The sequence below is a fragment of the Rhipicephalus microplus genome, chromosome 3, assembly GCF_043290135.1.
Source record: "Rhipicephalus microplus isolate Deutch F79 chromosome 3, USDA_Rmic, whole genome shotgun sequence".
NCBI classification, from domain to species: Eukaryota; Metazoa; Arthropoda; class Arachnida; order Ixodida; family Ixodidae; genus Rhipicephalus; species Rhipicephalus microplus.
In genome coordinates, this window is record NC_134702.1 from 273,825,801 (window position 1) to 273,844,733 (window position 18,933).

Genomic DNA, 18,933 nt, shown 5'->3' on the forward strand with positions numbered 1-18,933 from the left:
CAGTGAGCTTCGTAACAGCTGTGGGCCCTAGTGTCGAATATGTAACGCCTCTTTTTCTATGCTGTACATAAACCTTGCTTCAACTCACCGTCATCTCATACACTGCACAGAAGCAGCCGCGAGCTGAGAAACCTACTCTACCAAACGGCTTGTGTCTTGGCTGTGGAGGTCGGAGCAGTGGCGCCTTCGGGACCGTGCTGGCTTCTTGGCTTCGTAACAACGCATGACATTGGCTGCGTTGTGGTTGACATTGTCCGCACCCTCGCAGCTGTGGCGAAGAGCACACGTGCATCAGTTTTTGCTAAAGACTTCCAGCAGAAACTGAAGCAGAAACTGCCATGGAGAACTCTAGAAGAGCGCAGACAGTGGAAACGTGAAAGCCGAGTGAGACTTCAACAAAGTAGGGCGCGTTTTTTGCGCGATACCGCCATTTCGTCTGTCATCACTCCGCGCTCTTTCGCCTGCAGCAGTTCTAAGAGCTGCAAATGGCGCCTCAGAGAAGGAACTGGAAGAAATCGCTGCAGCACAGCACCATCATGGCAGCCTCGGCATCGACATCGGTGCCCACGCAGCAGCAGGCACAGCCACAGTCCGCACGCTCCAAGAAAAAAAAACCCGGCCTCAGGAGGACAGGAGTTAGGACACTACCTCCCTATCCCAGGCACCGAGAGAAGTGAAAGTGGACATTGGTTTTTCCTCCTCTCTTGACACGGCCGTGACTTCCTGCACAGGACACCACCCTCGCAGCAACACCATCTCCTCCCCTCTCCCAACCCCAGCGGCTGCAGAGCAAACGGCGCCCTCCCCATGTGGGCGCGTGCCTTCAAGAACCTCTGTGTGCTCACATCCGTGCCATCAAGATCTCCGTGCAGTTAGAGATCTAACTCCGAGTGACCGGCTGGCTACGGTTATCTATCGACCTGTCGGAAAAAAGGCCAACTTCCCGGATGTGTCGAAAGACGTGATTGCCGCTTTCCTCTCGGAATTCTCTGCCCCTTAACGTGTGCGAAATAACTTCAAGCGCAACCTGCTTGCGGTTGTCACGCTCCCCACTGCCGATCTTACCGGTCAGCTGCAAGTTGCGCCAATCTGCGAGACTCAAGTCCGAGCCTACCAACTTCACCTGGACCCCTTGCATTAGTACGATCTTCGAAGCCGACCAGCCGATCCCCTTCGAGACACTAGCCGCCAAAATCGCTTTATCAGTGCCACTAGTGCAGGTGCTCGCATAGTCAATTGCCTGACTCTCACTTTTGCGGGGACCACCATCCCCCCTGACATCCTGCTTTATAAGCAAAGGCACTCTGTCCACACCTGTCCCGGCCCCTACAGTTTGCCTGTTGTTGCCGCTTCAGGCATGGTACTGCCACCAGCTCTTGAGCCGGATGGTGCCTGCGCTGTGGCTTCAAGCATGCCCCAGGACCGTGTGCAGCTGAACATCCACGCTGCATAAACTATAGCAGAGAAAAAAATCCACAACCAAGCCCCGCTGTCCTTCCTGGCAGCTTCAGCGCAAGTCCACGATCATGCATGATGGGCTCATTTGACGGCATCGTGACTCGCCACCAAACCATTGAACAAAGATCCCTGGGAGCAGTGCGACAATTGTCAAGGGTCGCTCTTTCCGCGATGCGCTCCCCGGAACCAGTAGTACAACCTGGGAAGCCCGCCCTGCCACCTAGATCGAGTGCGCCGATCGTTTCCATGAACACGAAGATGACATCGCGCTCTTCCACAGCTTAGCGGGCCTCCGCCATTGCCACCGCGTGCTCGATAGCGAAACAGACATAGCGTGCTTCCTCGCACCGGCCAGTTTCTGCAGCCGTCTCCAAGAGGTCGACGATGACACTGGCCGCTTCTTCAACCCCGCCAGCCCTGGTGGGCCTCTGAAGGAGAAAATGATAGCCGAACTTTGTGTGGTGCTTCGCGAGGGGTTCAAAACCATTCCTAGCAACTGCCTGGAGCAACGGTTTTGTGTTGCAACTCTTCTCGCCTACAATTTCATGACACCTTATATAGATTAGCCCTTTGAAGCGGTGCTACCACCGGGTCCAACTGGACTTACGTTGTGAGCTTGCGAGACCCCATAGCAATCTCCTTACTGGTCGTGTTAAATCACGCGTACCACGGTACCTAGGCTTTCGGCGGCTTTTCTGGTCGGCTGTGATATGCGTTGGTTCAAGCGCGAGTTGGGAAGGCGGATCAAATGAGCCATATATTTCATTTTTTGAAGATGATAGTCTTTCTTGGGGACCTTCAACGCAAAAATTTCGTATTTCTGGTTGTCTGTCTGTCTGTACTTTTGTCTGTTTGATCGCCCTTAACAATACACTAAAGGGCACAGAACAATACCTAAAATGGTTGACCCCATCCGCAGCACCCACCAATATTACTCAAGATTAAGCGTTCATTCTTGTGCGATTGTCAAATAAAACGCAATTATTACGCATATTTGAGGCACCATAACAACACGTTAGTAATCTGTATGTGTCTTTTTACTAGAAAATGCATACATAAGTAATTCTGAAGACCGAAGCGCTTATTCCGCTCCGTTGATAATGCAACGCTTGCACGAAAAGGCAAGTGTTCGAAGCACTTTGCTAAGACACCTACCCGTCGCCTTGGTGGCACCCAGCCATCGCCCGGAGTTCTACACCTTATCGCCTCCGAGACGAGCGCGCACGCCAGGCGCTTCGTTTTCCAAGATAGCTGCCAGATAGCGCTCATGTCTCACGTGTGACGTGACTTAATGCGTTCGTTCACCTTCACTGCACGCTCGAGACACTCTAGCGCAGTGCCTCCAGAAAAGTATTCACCAATTTTCTTGCTCAGATCATGAAATAATCTTTTTATTCATTCTCTCCAGACGCAAGACCATTGTCTTTCGACGACATTTGCAGTGTAACACAAAAAAAGGGGCCAATTTTTTGCATCTTCTCTTACCTTTTTACTTCCTACTCTTTTAATTCCACTACCCTATTCCTGTGCCGACCTGTCGTAGTGTCATCTTAAGGATAAAGAGTTAGAGAGGGACTTTCTTTCTTTTTCTTTTCATGGGACCACTTAGAGAGAGTTTGCATTATCCGAGCCGATGGTGCAGTCGGAGCACAAAAACAGGCCCAGGAGGCCAATTTTCTGCTGCAACTACGTACCGATGATGCGGCAGCCTTCCAAGGTGAGCTAAATAGCGAACGCTCAAACCACGCCGCCAGTTAGCTCGTTGTCGGTACAACCGCAACAACTTGATGATCGCGGAGGCGCGTTTGCTGGGGTGAACGGCCGCTTTCGATGGAAGTTTCTCCAGCGGAATTCCGGCTTCGGCTGTGACATCTGTGACAGCCTGTTGTTCGAAAACAACCACTGTAATCAGCCCATTGCTGAACGCATTTAATCGTTATTACACTACTCTATGACCGTCAGCATGCAAGACTAGAAGTGCAGCATGTAAAATAAACACTGTGGTCAACCCAAGCCAACCGTGTCTCTATAGTCTCATAAGAGCCACGAATATGTAAATATGGTTACATGTTCATTTTCGATTAATGCAGTAATTTCAAAAGGCTTCAGTGCAGCGCCAATTTGAAACCACTGCTAAACATCGGGCCACTTGTTTCAGCTTTTGTTGGTGAACGATCGGTACGGAGAGCTTGGGGAGCAATTTTTTCATTATAAACGCACAATTATCCTGGGGGCACAATACAAAACAGTTCGATAATGTTCTAACTAGCTGCCACAATAAAATATTTTTTACCGGTGCCCTCAACTCCGATTATGTTTCATGGGGATTCAAAACGGACTTGTCTGGTATTTTCTCTGGGATTAAATCGTGCATAAAAAGTTTACCTGCATACGTTTTTTTAATGCATAATCGAACATGGTCTGGCGTACATCTGACGTTTTGTACTGCAAGAGTCCCACTGAAAGTGTAGAGAAGTGAAGTCACTTGTAATGGTGTTTATCTTTCGGTGTGGTGTGAATAAGGATGACCTATAACCATTCACCGTGGCTCAGTGGTAGGGCATCGGACGCTTTATTCGAAGGTGACAAGTGCGGATTCGGCCGGTAGCAAGTTACCTTTTCGTCCACTTTTGTTTCTCAACATGTACATATCAATTACTTCTAACAACATTCCCGGTACTTTTCATGACATATTGTCTGTTCTCATTCATATTGTGTCTAAACAAGAAATTAAATCCTTTAACCCACACTTTCCTTCACGATATTACTTCTAAGTCATGTTCTTTATACAGTGACATTATGCCTTATCAATTTAGGTATATATAAAATAACTGTATGGTCTGGAGAGCAAAAGATTGTGAGTGACTAGATAGATAATTAAGCTCTACGTTTTTGAAGTTCACAAATGAATGCATCGCATTTGATAAATAAATAGATGTCGGGATCTGAGCAGAAATGGAACTCAAAACGTTTGCGCGGAGATCAAGTATTTTGCCACACAGGCGCGCCACGTCTCGAAACTGCTTTAGAAGACCTTACGTGGACGTACTGGTGGTGAAGAGTCAATTGTGGTTGCGGTAATCTCTAATCTTCTAAACATGGAGGCAGTATTGGGCTCTGACTTCGTCAGCTTGGCAACTACAAGCCACGTATGCTCCTGATAGACCACTTCAGGGCCAGAAACTGACCCAAGGTTTCGCCCCACACATCAAAAACCGGCTGCTCGTTCGCTCTAAACAGACGTGGCCGCGGCTGTGTACGGCTGTAGCGAGCTGTAGTAGGAATAACGCCATATATAGTGGCACCAGCCACTGAACTTCGTCTACGTGGCAGTATCCAGAGCGACCATTCTTACAAGCAGAGGCCCTACATAAATATCAGCTCATCGTATCTGGTGTTGGTAAAGTAATGTTGCTGTTGGTATCGTTAGGCAACTGTTAACCGATAGTTATATAAAAAATATGTGACTGTTAAACATTTGTCTTCGTGTACTACATTTGTAAGCATGTTTGGCATAATTTTGCAATGTTTTGCATAATAAATAACAAACCACGTTCAGCTTCCCTCAAGATCAGTTGCCGTGATACGGGGAATTTGTGTTTTTGTTAGGTCAAGAAAATGTTTTCTAGACAAATGACAACGAAGCGCGCATCTCGAAGAAGTGAATCATGATGAGAGGGTAAAGCTAGGTCCAGAGGTCCACAATGTCTACGTTGGAGTCACCGACTTATATCAAAAGCTTGTGCTTACAAGTGCTTTGTATTCTGTCACAAATATGGCGAATATTACTGTTTCGTTGAACCTTATTTAGCCCCTTCAGTCACGAATTACGATGCGCTGTTGGAAAGGCGTCAAATTCACGTAGCATAGTTTCAAGAAATTCTGCAAGTAAGAAACTGAAGGAAAACGTTCTTTCATGTGAGTTCTGGTAATAAATGCTAATGAATGCGTAACTAATTAAACATTCTGGGCCGTGTTATGTTCAGTTGTTGCATTAAAAAATCCGCAATCAGGCCCAAAATGCATGCAAAGTTTGGTTTTTTGCTGTATTTGTTCCCACCGAAGGAAAAAAAAACTTTTCACGGTGGACTTGAAATGCATCACGTTGAACAATCGTCGAACATAGTAGTGTATCCAACAAAGTTATCCTTTGCAGCAATACGCAGCATAATGAAGGTAAATATTCACTACATGTACACTCAGGAAGCCAGCGCGAATGCGCATACCAAGTTTCAAGTAATTTGAGGAAACACATGATGCGTGACGTGCCGTTTAATTTGGCGCCTCCATTTGTACACACCCTGACTGAAAGGGCATTAGATGCAAAGCAGCGTATGAAGGAGTTCATTGCGGTGTGGGGCGTGATCACCCTCACTGCGCATACGCCAACTCCACTTCTACTGACATGAAAGCGAGGAGGGGGGTGAACTCGTCGCGATGAGCGGGGATGAGTTGCCGCACACTTGTGACCCAGACTTGTAAAGTATGTGAGCTATCGTTTCGCGCACTTGGCAGCGTTCACAATTCGGGGTGTCCGCACGGCCGATTAGGTGGGTGCAGTGGCGAGTGAAGGCGACGCTCAGGCGAATTCCGTGCAGTATATTAGCATGTCTTCGGCTGATTTTATCTGGAAGACTAAAAGTCATACCGGGGTCTATTTCCCGCAGGCGCTTGTTCCGGTGATCTGGTAAGGACCAGTAAGTGACAGCGCATTCGCGCATGAGTGATCTCAACAATTTGTTGACGTCACTTCGCGAATACGGTACTTTGACGTACAGAGGAGCGCTGTATACTGCCATTCTTGCTTCGCTACCGGCTGTTTCGTTGCCAACCAGGCTGCAGTGTCCAGGAATCCATTGGAGTGTAATCAAATGACCACTCCTGTGTGTTAGGCCAAATGCTTGGAAGATTCGAAAGACTAACTCGTAAATTTGGCCTCTTTTTGAGCAAGAATGGATAGCTTGAAGCGCTGATTTTGCATCAGACAGAATCGTCTATTTACGCGGTGCTTGGTCGTTCACAAATTTTATGGCTTCTTGTATAGCAAAAAGTTCTGCAGCTGTCGAAAATGACCTATGATCTAATTTGTACTGTCGGGAAATACCGAGTTGAGGGATCACGAAGGCTGCAGGTGAGGCGGATGAAGTTACGGATCCATCGGTGTAAATGTGCACAGAGTCGCTGTGTCGGTCATCTAAATGTGCCAAGGTGAGTTGCTTGAGGGCAATATAAAAAGTTCAGGTGAGCTGTACTGTATATAGCCCACAAACAATGCCTTGTATAATTGCAGAAGAATTTTCTCTGAAGAGCCCCATCTCAGTCCTGCTATAACACGAAGAACATAGACAAAACTGATTAGTTTGTTTCGCAGCACAGTCACATGTTTTGACCAGGACAGGTTGCAATCAATGACGACCCCTAAATAGCGGTGGTGCTTGACCGTGGGAATCACTGCTCCGTGAGCGAAGATTGGGTACCGCGACATTAATTTCTTCGTAAATGCCAATGCAGCACATTTTGCTATTGAAAGTTCCAGGCCCTGACGACGTAAGTACTTAGATGTTATTGATGTGCCTTGTTGTAGCCTTGCTTGCAGTTGTGGTCGCGTTACTCCAGATGCCCATATGGATATGTCGTCCACATACGCACTGATTCTGACAACGTCGGGAAGCTCAGCTTCAAGGCCAATGAGTGCTATGTTAAAAAGCATGGGGCTCAGGACCGCGCCTAGCGGAACTCCACGGCTTACGAGGTACCTGGTCGTGTCACCGTCAGATTTCGACATAAAAATGGTAAGTTCTCCGAGATAGCTCACTATCCATGCGTGTAGTCGGCCACCTACGCCGATGTCTTCAAGTGCGTCAAGAATGGCCTCATGGTAGACGCTATCTTACGCGCCCTTTATATGTAAAAAAAATGGCCCCTACCAATCTCCGACGTTGTCTTTCCTTTTCAACAGAAGAAACTAGATCTACAACACCGTCTATAGATGATCGACCTCTACGGAAGCCATTTACAAAATCTGGTAAGCCGACATCATTCTCCAGTAGCCATTAAAATCTTGCCAGCACCATGCGTTCCATCAATTTACCGCTGCAACTGGCTAAGGCAATGGGTCTATAATAAGACAACTTGTGTGAACACTTGCCTGGTTTCAGTAAGGCCACTATGCGGCTGCACTTCCAACTCTCCGAGACTGTCGATGTTTCCCACGTAGAGTTGTAGAACGACAAGAGAGCCTGCCTTGCTTCCTGGCTGAGGAGATATAGAGCCGAATAAGTAATTCCATCAGGCCCTCGTGCGGACGACCGTCAGGACGCAGAAATCGCAGCGTCGAGTTCGTGCGTTGTGAATGGTAAGCCGAGGCGATCGTCGCTCGATGGCGGTGAGGCTAAACACGAAGGTGATATCGGTGAGGAGGACATACCTACGAGTAAGTGGCAGTAATCTTCTGCAACCTCAACTTCAGGTCGACCTTGCTTTAGAGCCAAAGCTCGGAAAAAAAAACAAGTGTTGAGTGGGCGTCTGAAGGCTTCGGACAGTTTGCGATATTCGAGACCGGGGTTTTCTGGGATAAAGAGAGCCAGAAAATACCCTCCACCATTGCCTATCGAGCTTATCGAGGTGTCGCAATACATGTCGTTGTGCTTGGCGTGCTGTAGATAAGTCAGATGGTGATTTCGTCCTCCTGTATTTCCTCTCTGCCAGGCGACGGATTGCACGAAGGTATCCATATTGTGCATCAAGTTGTGATCTTCTAACGACACATTCACATGTTTCGTATGCGTTGTTTAGGCTGATGCAATGAGGCTTTCTATTTCAGATATAGAATGAATGTTCCCGCATTGAGCAGTTACGGAAGCTTGGAATCCTGGCCAGTCTACGCTTTTCACAGGCAGGGGAGGTAAACGACGGAATCCTTTTAGCTGTATATATGTAGGGAGTTGGTCACTTACATGTGTTTCAACGTCTACGAACCAACAGGTGGTAGGCAAGAGACTTCTGCTCACAAACATCACAAGACAGCTGCTGTACGATGCGCCACGGAGGTAAGTAGGTGAGCCATCGTTAATGGACATCAGGCCCTGATTGAGCACAAAATTGGCAATGTCCCTACCGCGTGTGTTCATTGAGGCAGAACCCCACCTGGGATGATGTGCATTAAAATCCCCAACTAATACATGTGGCCCAGGGCAAGCTGGGAGCACAGACAAAATATGGGAACAGTCCACGTTGCTTCTAGGAGGAATGTATCCACCAATGATTGATATTGAACGTTCCTTGTGCTTTATAGATAGGCAAATATAGTCGTTAGAAGCATGAAAAGCCACGGCATGGCTCACGTACGTTGAATCTAGACGTACGCATATAATTACTTTGCTCGCAGTCCGATCATCGCGTCACCGCAAAGTGAAGTATCCGGAATTTCGAAATGACGACATTATATTCGGCTCACATATTACAACCAACAAAAATTTGTATTTAAACATTCGTTGTCGAAAGTCAGACAATAGGCTTCGCAAACCTCGTGCGTTCCACTGCATTATAGCAGAGGTGCGCACACGTTCATCGAAGAAAGTCGCCATATTGTTTATGGAAGGGCCAGCAGTAGCGGTTCCAGCATGTTGAGGATCTGCACTGCTGTTTTCGCACCTGGCGTGTGTAGCTCGTTGAGAATAACACGAATGGATTTTAGTAGATGCTTCAGCATAGTTTGGTTCTTCTCAGTGTCTTGCCTATCACTTTCCTCCCTCTTTGAATTTGCAGCTCATGATGTGGTCTTTTTTATTGCTCCGGTCGGTAGCGAAGGCCACTCAGTATCTGAAGCATTGGCATGCAACGTGGGCGTTGGTCCACTTTTTGCATCCCTGGCACGTGATGCGTACAACAAGGGTGTAGCGGCCTTATAATGCGCACGCGTATGTTCATCTGTTGCTGATGGTGATGCATCACTCCTATGTCCAATATGCTTTCGTTGGTGCCTATGTTTTGGACGACGTCTGTGTCGGCGGATGGACGTGACAGCCTCTCTATGTGTCGAGTTGTTTCTGACCATCTCCCTCAGAACATGAATTTCTTCTTTGATCTTCGGGCACTCCTTCGACGTTGCTTCATGTGCACCAGAGCAGTTTGGGCATTTTAATGGAACAGCAGTATCGCAGTTTTCCATCTTATGAGACCCGCCGCACCGCTGGCAAGCTGTCTCACTTTTGTACACTGCGCTGACGTGTCCCAACTTGCAGCACTTGTGACACTGCAAACGCCGTGGCACGTAAGGGCGCACGGTATGTCCCAGGTATCCAACCTTCACGCTAGGGGGCAGAGTCTCAGAATCAAATACTAGTTTGATGCATCGAGACTGCCCGAAGTGGCGTATGGTCACGATTCTGGCTGTCGACGTCACAAGATTCTGGAGGTCAGCGTCTGTGATATCAGCGTCGACGTCATTTATCACGCCAGTCGTTGTTCCTTTCGCATGAGCGAGGAACGCGCGAACTGAAATACTTCCGAGCTGCGTGACGGCCTTCAGTCTGTCAAGAATAATTTTGTTTGTCACATCAACTGACACTGTTTTTTCTGCTATTTATGCGAATTTCATTCCCTTGAGCAGGTGAAACTCGTTCGAAATAATTAGCCAACGACTGCCTGTTTAGTGAGTTGAGGTTCTTTGATGTAGAGATGGGTACATATGAAATAGTGAAACATCGCTTGTCTTTGTCTAGAGCCGGTTGTGGCTCCGCCGTTGATGACGTCCTGCGAAGCTTATTTTCAACCGGCGGGTATGGAATGTCCTGAAGTCGGGTTCCGATTCCATCTCTTCCAATGATGAGCTCTCGGTAGAATCATCACAAGGAGCAGATGCGCCAACGCGGTCACCCACAATCGGTCCATCCTTATGCAAACGGCTAGGGCCGGCTGTCTCGTTGGATGGATGGTCCCCCATCCCGGAGGGTGACGTCTTCCGTTCCACTTGTTCAGAAAGAGTCAGGAAGTTTGACAGTTTAAGAAAAAACAAAAGTTGTTCAAGGCAGAATGATGCCCGAACGTACTTCTTCCTCCTCGTCGATCCCGCCCTTCACACGTGATGGTTAACTACGATGCAAGTACTACTGGCCAAAGTTACCCGCTGCTGTTCACACGTGGTTGTTAACAGCAGCGGGTAACTTTGTCCAGTAGTACTGGCATCGTAGTCGGCACAATGTTCGGGTGTAGTCTAGATGAGCAAAAGTTGCATCATCATGGCACGCTTCTATAATTTCTTTTCGAAGAGAGGCAGGCACGACCAGCAAGTGTGGGTTGCCGGTTGGTGAGAAGTTTTTCTTATAGAGAACATTGTTTCGCAAGCAAAAAGATGGCAGTCCTCTGGCAAATAACTGCGGCACGTCCTTACGTCTTCCTTCTATATATTCAATGGGTGGTAACAGCTCGGGGTCCCTGCGCTGCTCCCATGCAATAGTGGCCGTGTCGACAACTCCCAAGAAAGCCGCGTCGATGTTTTCGTCATCACGAGGGACAGTATCCACTGGCGACCGTGAGAGACAGTCGGCGTCGGTGTGCCGCTTCCCAGATTTATAGACGATGGTGATGTCGAACTCTTGAAGCATTATGCTCCAGCGCGCCAAACGGCCAGATGGATCTTTAAGGTTGGTGAGCCAGCACAAAGAGTGATGGTCGCTAAACACCTTCAAGGAGTGGCCGTACAAATATGGGCGAAATATAATGACCGCCCACACCACGGCGAGACATTCCTTCTCGGTAGACGAGTAGTTCTCCTCCGTGCGAGAGAGTTCTGCTGGCGTAGGCTATTACTCTTTCACAGCCGTCTTGCCACTGCACCAGAACGGCACCCAGACCTACATTGCTGGTGTCAGTGTGAAGTGGTGTAGGGGCTTCCTAGTCGAAGTGCGCGAGAACTGGAGGTGTTTGCAGGCGTTTTCGTAGTTCATTGAACGCCATTTGCCGTTGTTCATCCCAAAAAAAGGGGACGTCCTCACGTTTGAGTCGTGTAAAGGGCGCCGCAATAGACGAAACGTCCCCGATAAATTGCCGGTAATAGGCGCACAACCCTAAAAAGCGTCTCACGGCCTTTTTGTCGTGTGGTGCAGGAAATTGCGCTACGGCTTCTATTTTGGCCGGGTCAAGTCGAAGACCCTCGTGACTGACGACGTGGCCTAGGAAGCTGAGTTCGTTAAAACTAAAATGACATTTTTCTGGTTTTAAAGTAAGACCGGCCGAACGTACGGCTTGGAGGACGGTGAATAAACGGCTGGCTGAGATGTTCCTCGAATGTTGCTGAGAGTACAATAACATCGTCCAGATAGACCAAGCATGTTTGCCACTTCAGGCCTGATAGTACGGTGTCCATGAGACGCTGAAAAGTGGCTGGCGCCGAGCACAGCCCAAAAGGAAGCACCTTAAATTTGTATAGGCCGCCGGGCGTCACGAAGGCCGTTTTTTCACAATCTCTCTCGTCGACTTCTATCTGCCAGTAGCCGCTTCGGAGGTCAATTGAAGAAAAATAGCGCGCATGACGCAGCAGATCGAGTGAATCGTTTATGCGGGGCAGTGGATAGACGTCATTCTTTGTGACTTGGTTCAACTTGCGATAATCAATACAGAAGCGCAAGCTGCCGTCTTTTTTCTTGACCAAAACCATGGGGGACGCCCGAGGACTTTTCGAAGGCTGTATGACGTCATCAGCGAGCATCTTGTGTACTTGCTTCTGATGCTCCTCGCACTCTTTCGGAGCCACACGTTAGGGGTTTTGCCGAATCGGTCGCGTGTTGTCGTCAGTAATGATGCGATGCTTGGTCAATGGTGTTTGCTGGACCTTTGACGTACGCGAAAAGCAGTCTTCGAATTGGTGTATAAGTTCAAGCAGGCGCTTCCTATCAGAGGGCGGTAGCGTAGAGCAGATATCCACCGTCAATGTTGTTGAGGCGGGGACAGCCGCGTCATCTGGTTGCAAGGTAAAACAATTCCCGGCTTGGTCTACATCGTCGTAGTCGGCAAATTCGGCATCCTTCTGGATTTGACGGCACTCGTTGCTGAAGTTTGTGAGGAGCACTTCTGCCTGTCCACCAGTAAGCGTCAGGACGCCCCTCGCAATGGAAATGCCTTGCGTGAACAAAAGAGCGACTATGTGCTCCGCTATCACATCTTTATAGCATGGACACCCACTGGACACTGACACAAGGCAGCGGGATCTCGGTGGGAGTGTCACATCTTCGGCTATTCGCAAACGGCTGCGTGGTTCTTCACGGCTGCTGCCGGCATAAGGATGTGCGCAAAACGTTGAGGTGTGTTGATAACAGCGCCATGATCTTGAAGAAAATCCATACCCAAAATAACTCTTTACAGCAGTCTGGCAACAGGACGAAAGTGGCCACGAAGCTAAAATCTTCGATGCGAAGTCTAGTGGTGCATTTACCCGTGGGTGTCATCAGCTGACCACCAGCAATCCTTATGTGCGGCCCTGTCCGCGGTGTCTTGACCTTTCTAAGGCGGTCGGCGAGCTCTTGTCGAATGATTGAGAAGTTGGCGCCAGTGTCGACCAGTGCTGTAACGTGATGTCCGTCAATGAGAACGCTCATATTGACACGTACAACTTCATCGGCATTAATATTCGTCGTCGTATTCATCGTCGTTGTCGTCATACCTTCTTGCGATGATTGGGAGAACGTTTTAGTGTCTCGACGATTGGCAACCTTGTCCCCCGAGGTCGCATCAGTTAGTTTCCTCGGCGCGGTCTAGGTGAACGGCCTCTGGTGACGTCCGCGTAGCTCTGAGGGAAGCCACGGGGACGCGCAGGTGATGGAGATTGGCAGCGACGCGGTGGGGTTGCTTGGGCAGGCGATAGTTGATCGGCATCGTGGGCACGACGGTCTTCGGAGCGGAAAGAAGCGGGACGAGAAAAGTTCCCGAGCCCAGAATTACCGTGACGGCAATAGCGGGCAATGTGACCGGGTTCTCTGAAGCGGTAGCAAATAGGTCGACGGTCGGCCATGCGCCACAAGTCAGTTCGGCGCACTGGTGGTCGTCTCGTAGAATCCCGTTGCACCAAGGTGCGGCAGCGGGTCGTGGCTGGAAGGGCGTCGCCACAAATGTCGGTGGAGGGCGACGGACCACATCAGCGTAGCTCGCTGGATGTGGCTCAGGACTTGGCGTGGGTGGTGTTATGGCTTGCCTCAACTCCTCGCGGACGATTTCGGCAACAGATGCGACTGGCGAATAGGCAGGGGGAACGCAGAGGGCCCGAAGTTCATCACGCAGTATTTCCCTAATCATTTGTCACAGGGAACTTTCGCATACGGCAGTGTTTTGAGCTTCAGCAATTACTGCCGAGTGGTTCTGCAGGCGGTCAAAGTGTCGGCGTCGTTGTTGCAGTACGTGCTCGACGACTGTCGCCTCTCTTATGAATTCTTCTACTGTTGTAGTTGGATTTCGTACGAGGCCCGGAAACACCTGTTCCTTAACACCCTGCATTAGGTGACGCACCTTCTTCGCCTCGGGCATGCCAGGTTAAGCTCGTCGAAACAGACGGATCATGCCCTCTGCGTACATGGCGGCTGTTTTATTGGGTTATGCATGCGGGCCTCAATCGCTGTGCGCGAGCCCGTCGGTTCGAGTTCAAAAATGTAGCGAGGAGCTTTCGACGAAAGTCTTCCCGAGATTGGTATGTAGCCTCGCGGTTCTCATACCACGTGCCAGCGCTATCTTCCAGTGCGAAATATGCACGGCGAAGTTTGTGCTGTTCGCTCCAATGGTTAGATACAGCGACCCATTCGAACTGTTCGAGCCAGTCCTCGACATCCTCCTACTCTTCCCCATAAAAAGCTTCAGGAACGCGAGGATGTTCAAGAGTTACTTGCGAGGAAAGAGTGTTCTGTGGTGGCGGGATAACCATGGGTATCGTAGGAGCTGCCATGCTGGAAAGAGGCGGAACAGGTGCGGACTCTGGACTTAGGCCTGGTAGGCGCCGGCTGAATCGGTGCACTGGAGTCGTGATGAGGGGCAGAGTCTTTGGACTAGGTGAAAGGGTCCGAGCAAGACTGTCCTGCATCAGGTTGTAGGCTCCAGCACCTCCTCCAGTGTCACGACGTCAAAACAGAGGTCTTGCCGCAGTAATTCAGACACCAGAAGCAGGTAGGTTCTTTTTATAGAATGCGCAAGAGAGTTCTTATTTTCATCCATTTCATTGTACTTCATGACACATGCACAACTGTCATTGTCTTTCTTTTTGACAAGCGCGTGACAACATTAGTCTGTTATACATTTTTTGTGACATAACATCTGTGTCTCGCATCCACAAATCTTCGCTTGACGAACGCGAATTCCCTAAGTAACGTTGCTCTGGAAATAAATCCTGTACGCAAGCAATCACGTCGCACATGCATTGTCATGCTTTTAACTGCTAACGGAATGCCCCTGTAGGTCCGGCAGATATAACAAATGATGTAAGCATTGTCTGAGTGAGTGCAACCCCCGGTAAGAGTAACCGCGGTTAGGCTGCCCGTGTAATGAGGAACCAGGCTGCTACGTCAAATATTTTGCGTGGATAAGACGCTGGGGCGCTGTTTTACTGTCCGTGAAGTCTTCCTTAATTGAGTCACACGTGCCCTCCTATGGCACTTTACAATTCAACGCTGCCCAAGTTTTTTCTAACAACACATGCAAAAAACACATACCGTTAGCGACGTAGCTGCCATTCGTGTTGTCTTCAGATTTCTTGAAATAGGGCAGGACCTCGTCGTAAGACCATCCCGTGGCGCCGCCTGCAGCCCAGGTATCATAGTCGCGCCGGTTACCTCGGTTGTAGATCATAAAGTTAAGCACGCTGCTGCCACCCAGAACTTTACCCTGGGTCCATACAGGTTTCTGCGTGCATTGGATAAAAGGCAGAGTGCAGGCTCAGTCAGTCCTAATAGAGAACAAGTGAATTAAGTGCATGCATGCTTACAGATTTCCTTCAGCGCCTTTATCCGGTACAATATTATAGTAAGTTATCCTCTGTATTGGTCGTGTAAGGTTTACACACCTGAGCGTATGTGTTGAGGTAGCTGTGCTTCAGTGCGCACATCTGACAATGATGGTGGGTACGGAAGTTCTTCCATGTTTCACCAAATTTCTTTGTTGTTCGCGTCATCGTTGTTGCTGTTGTGGCAGTTAGTAGTAATCACCGCAGTAGTAGTAATAGTAGTAGCAGTTGTTTCCGTTTTGTAGCTCTTAACTAACGAAAGTCGCTGGCGAGTCGTGGTAACACCACGACTATAAACCTGTCAGTGTGACCTGTTTAAAAATATTTCTTTAAGCTCATCATCAAAATTAAAAAAAAGGATATGAACTTGAAAAGAAAACTAGGCAGTACAAATGCCGGCTATCAATTGAAAGGGCGCACAGAGGCAAAACAAAACAAGGCTACCCCAAAAAGTATCCGCGTTTTTTATATGTTTTATATTCTGACTCCAAGCTGCGGCTCTGTGAGCTATGATTATGAACTACTTTGTGATATCGCTCTCACTGAACCAACCTTTCTGCGACATATTGCAGTCATTTGCATGGGCCAGGGGTTACAAGGCGTGAACAGCCCCCTCTCTCAGCCACACCAGCCCCTGCCACTTAGGATCCCCTTTACTGCGATACTACACGAGCTTGCGCCCTCAATGCAGAATCCTGCAGACGCCCTTGCCTACAGTCCGAGCATGATTATCTGAAATTTGGTAATTTCATACCAGTTTACATTTCTAGTAGATGCTATCAACAGTCGATTGACTCTCAAAGCAGCAAATATAACAGCAGCCCTGCAGTAATCATCTCATGCAACGTTTTCGAATGCCAAAACGCCATTATTCAGTGATTATGTTCACTGTCACTTGTGATCCACTGCAGAAAAAAATATCCTAAGATGGTTAGGATAGTTGTCAGAGGCACATAGCAGTGCTCCTGCATGGCGCATCACTCAATCACCACAGAGAAAAAAATGTAATTGTTTGTAAAACGCTCTGTTAAGAAAAGCAGAATGAGGATTATTTGCCACGAACACGATCACTACACAGACGTTGTGTGGCGTGTTCGAAATTCCAATTAGTTTCAGGACGAGAGCTGCATGGTCGATGTGACCCTGCGACGGTTCGGAAACTGTATCTGCATACTTGTAGATGCTAGAGAAAGGCAAGTTTATTGAAACAAAAAACAAACTCCCCAACTAATTATTCATCGTATAACTAAAATCACAGATGACGAGCCAGAATATATATATACACAGTTTCACTTTATCACTAGCAATGTGGTCGGTGCCATCGACGTGCTCGTTGGCCATCCGGGAGCCCTGTCGATTGGGCCGCTACTAAAACAAGTTTGCCGTTGCACTCGAAAACATTCGGTGCAGGCGTTAGTTGACCCTCGCAAGGCTGTTCGTTAGACAGAGTTCTCACCTTGAGCAGATGATCCGTGTACGCAGCAGCGAATTCTGCAGTGCTATTGATAGCATAGTTTCCGCTCTAACGTAGGTTCCACGCGTGAGGGCTTCACTTCAAGATACCGTGGCAAATGGCACGCTCTTGTGTGCGACGCAATGACGTAGCTGAATGATAGACCAATGGGGGCATTTACCGTTTCTCGTGGCGAGTGGTTTTTCGTTTTGCCTAGTCATATACAGCTTTCGTTGTGAAAGGCTAACACAATTTTCTTAAGCACAAATATAAAAGCACGCTCTAAAGTTAGCATTATAAGAAAGGGAAAATCAAACGCTTTCTTAATGAGAACTAGTTTTGCAGGAAATGATGTAGTCTGAATTCAACAGTAATGAACCAGCAGTACATGTAGTACTTTGTGTACCCATGTTATGTACATGTGTACACTTCATTTGGCGGTTCTCGATAAAAAACCTCTGATTTGATTTCTTCAGTAACAAAACGGGTGAATTGATTTTTGATGTAACCCAATAATGAATGCGAAACATTGTAAGATAAATACACAATTGTGTATTTATATAATAGATCAATACACATTTGTGTCACATATCCACTCATTGAGTGGATATGTGACACAATTTATTGCTTGTTGAACGTTAATTGCACGCGTTTTTTCTATTCAGGTTTGTGAAGTCAGCCATTGCCATACCATGACCCTTAACTGATAACCTATAGCACATTAACAGTAGTAAACTGTAGCGAGACTACTGAAAGTAGGGTGAGCTGGACAAACAGGAGCTACTTGTTCTATGTGGACACTCCATTCCTGATGAGGACATCCTGTTACATTAGCGAAGTCCAAAGTTTGCACTTGATGTGTCCACGTCCTGATGGATAAGCTTGTGTTTTGCCGGCAGATGCCAAAAAAATGTAGAAAAATAGTGCCGCTCGAGGTACTCGTTGGAATTCGTTGATGCAGTGTTTCGGACAAGGCATGGTTGCTAGAAGCCTGCTAGTGATCGACATTTTTTATTTTTTAGGGGCGAAGCTCCTTAGGGCGTGGGCCGTGCGTCCCCTGTAGCCTGTATGTAGCCACCTCTAGTTTAGTTCTTGCAGTGTTCACAAGATGGCGGTACCGTCCCCTGTATGTTCAGTTCAGTTCGGGCTGTCAAGGTGGATGGACGTGTTTTTTGAGCGCTCCGGATCGACTGCGCAGATAAGTGTTTTTGCATGTTTTGAGCTTGTCTTTATAATTATAAGGCAGTGGTTGAAATCTTCGTAGCACTTATTTTATGGTACGGCTTTTTCGGGGGCCAGTCACCAGGTATTTATTAGTTAGTGCGGGTGTGTGTGTTTGAATTTTTTTGTTGGTTTTTTTTGCCACCCCGTGGGGGAGGTGCGCGTACATTGAACACGCAAACTTTTGTAGTAGAACTTGGACTTTTTTTTCTCGTAGCGCAGGGCTCGAGTTTAGTAATTATCGAGTATAGGGACAATTGGTGTCAGAAAGACATGGTTAAAAAGACTGTAAAGTGTTCAGGATGTGGAGTGGATTTGAAAGTGGACCCAAGCGTAGAAGCGGATGGAGAAGAGGCTGACGCGAAGTGTAAGCAATGTGAGGTCGAGGAAAAAATGGAGAAAATGATGGTTGCCCAGAGTGAACTGCTGATGAGAATCGCCAAGCTCGAGACTGAGTTGGCGACAGAGCAAGAGAAAACGAGGGCAATGGGAGAAAGACTGAAGTCCGCCGAGGAAGCGCTAGCGAAGCTGAAAAAAGAAGCGACCTACCGAGAGAACAGTAGGGAACCGGCAACCAGGACGGTGGAGAAAAAGAAGCAAGCAAGTTTGGAAAAAACAGGTTTAGCCGGTTCAACTGTCGCAAGGCCCAGCTTCAGCGAGGTAGTGGTGGGGCAGGGAGGGAACAAAGCAGCCGGCGACACAGGTGCAAGTAGCCCCCAGGTGCAGAACGCTCCAGCTGAAAAGTCGTTGCATGTGATAATCACCGGGGACTCGAATTTAAATCGATCCACGGAAGCCATCAAAGAGAGGGTAAGAGGTGACA

At 48.1% G+C, this 18,933-nt stretch overlaps 1 protein-coding gene across 1 annotated transcript in view; it reads right to left on the reverse strand.

Moving 5' to 3' along the window:
• Nucleotides 1-18,933, reverse strand: part of LOC119159804 (4-pyridoxate dehydrogenase) — a 238,775-nt gene that overhangs the window by 134,957 nt on the left and 84,885 nt on the right. Inside the window, exon 3 of the mRNA XM_075891024.1 lies at nt 15,147-15,336. Coding sequence (XP_075747139.1) covers nt 15,147-15,336 — 190 coding nt within the window. The remainder of the gene's footprint in view (nt 1-15,146; nt 15,337-18,933) is intronic.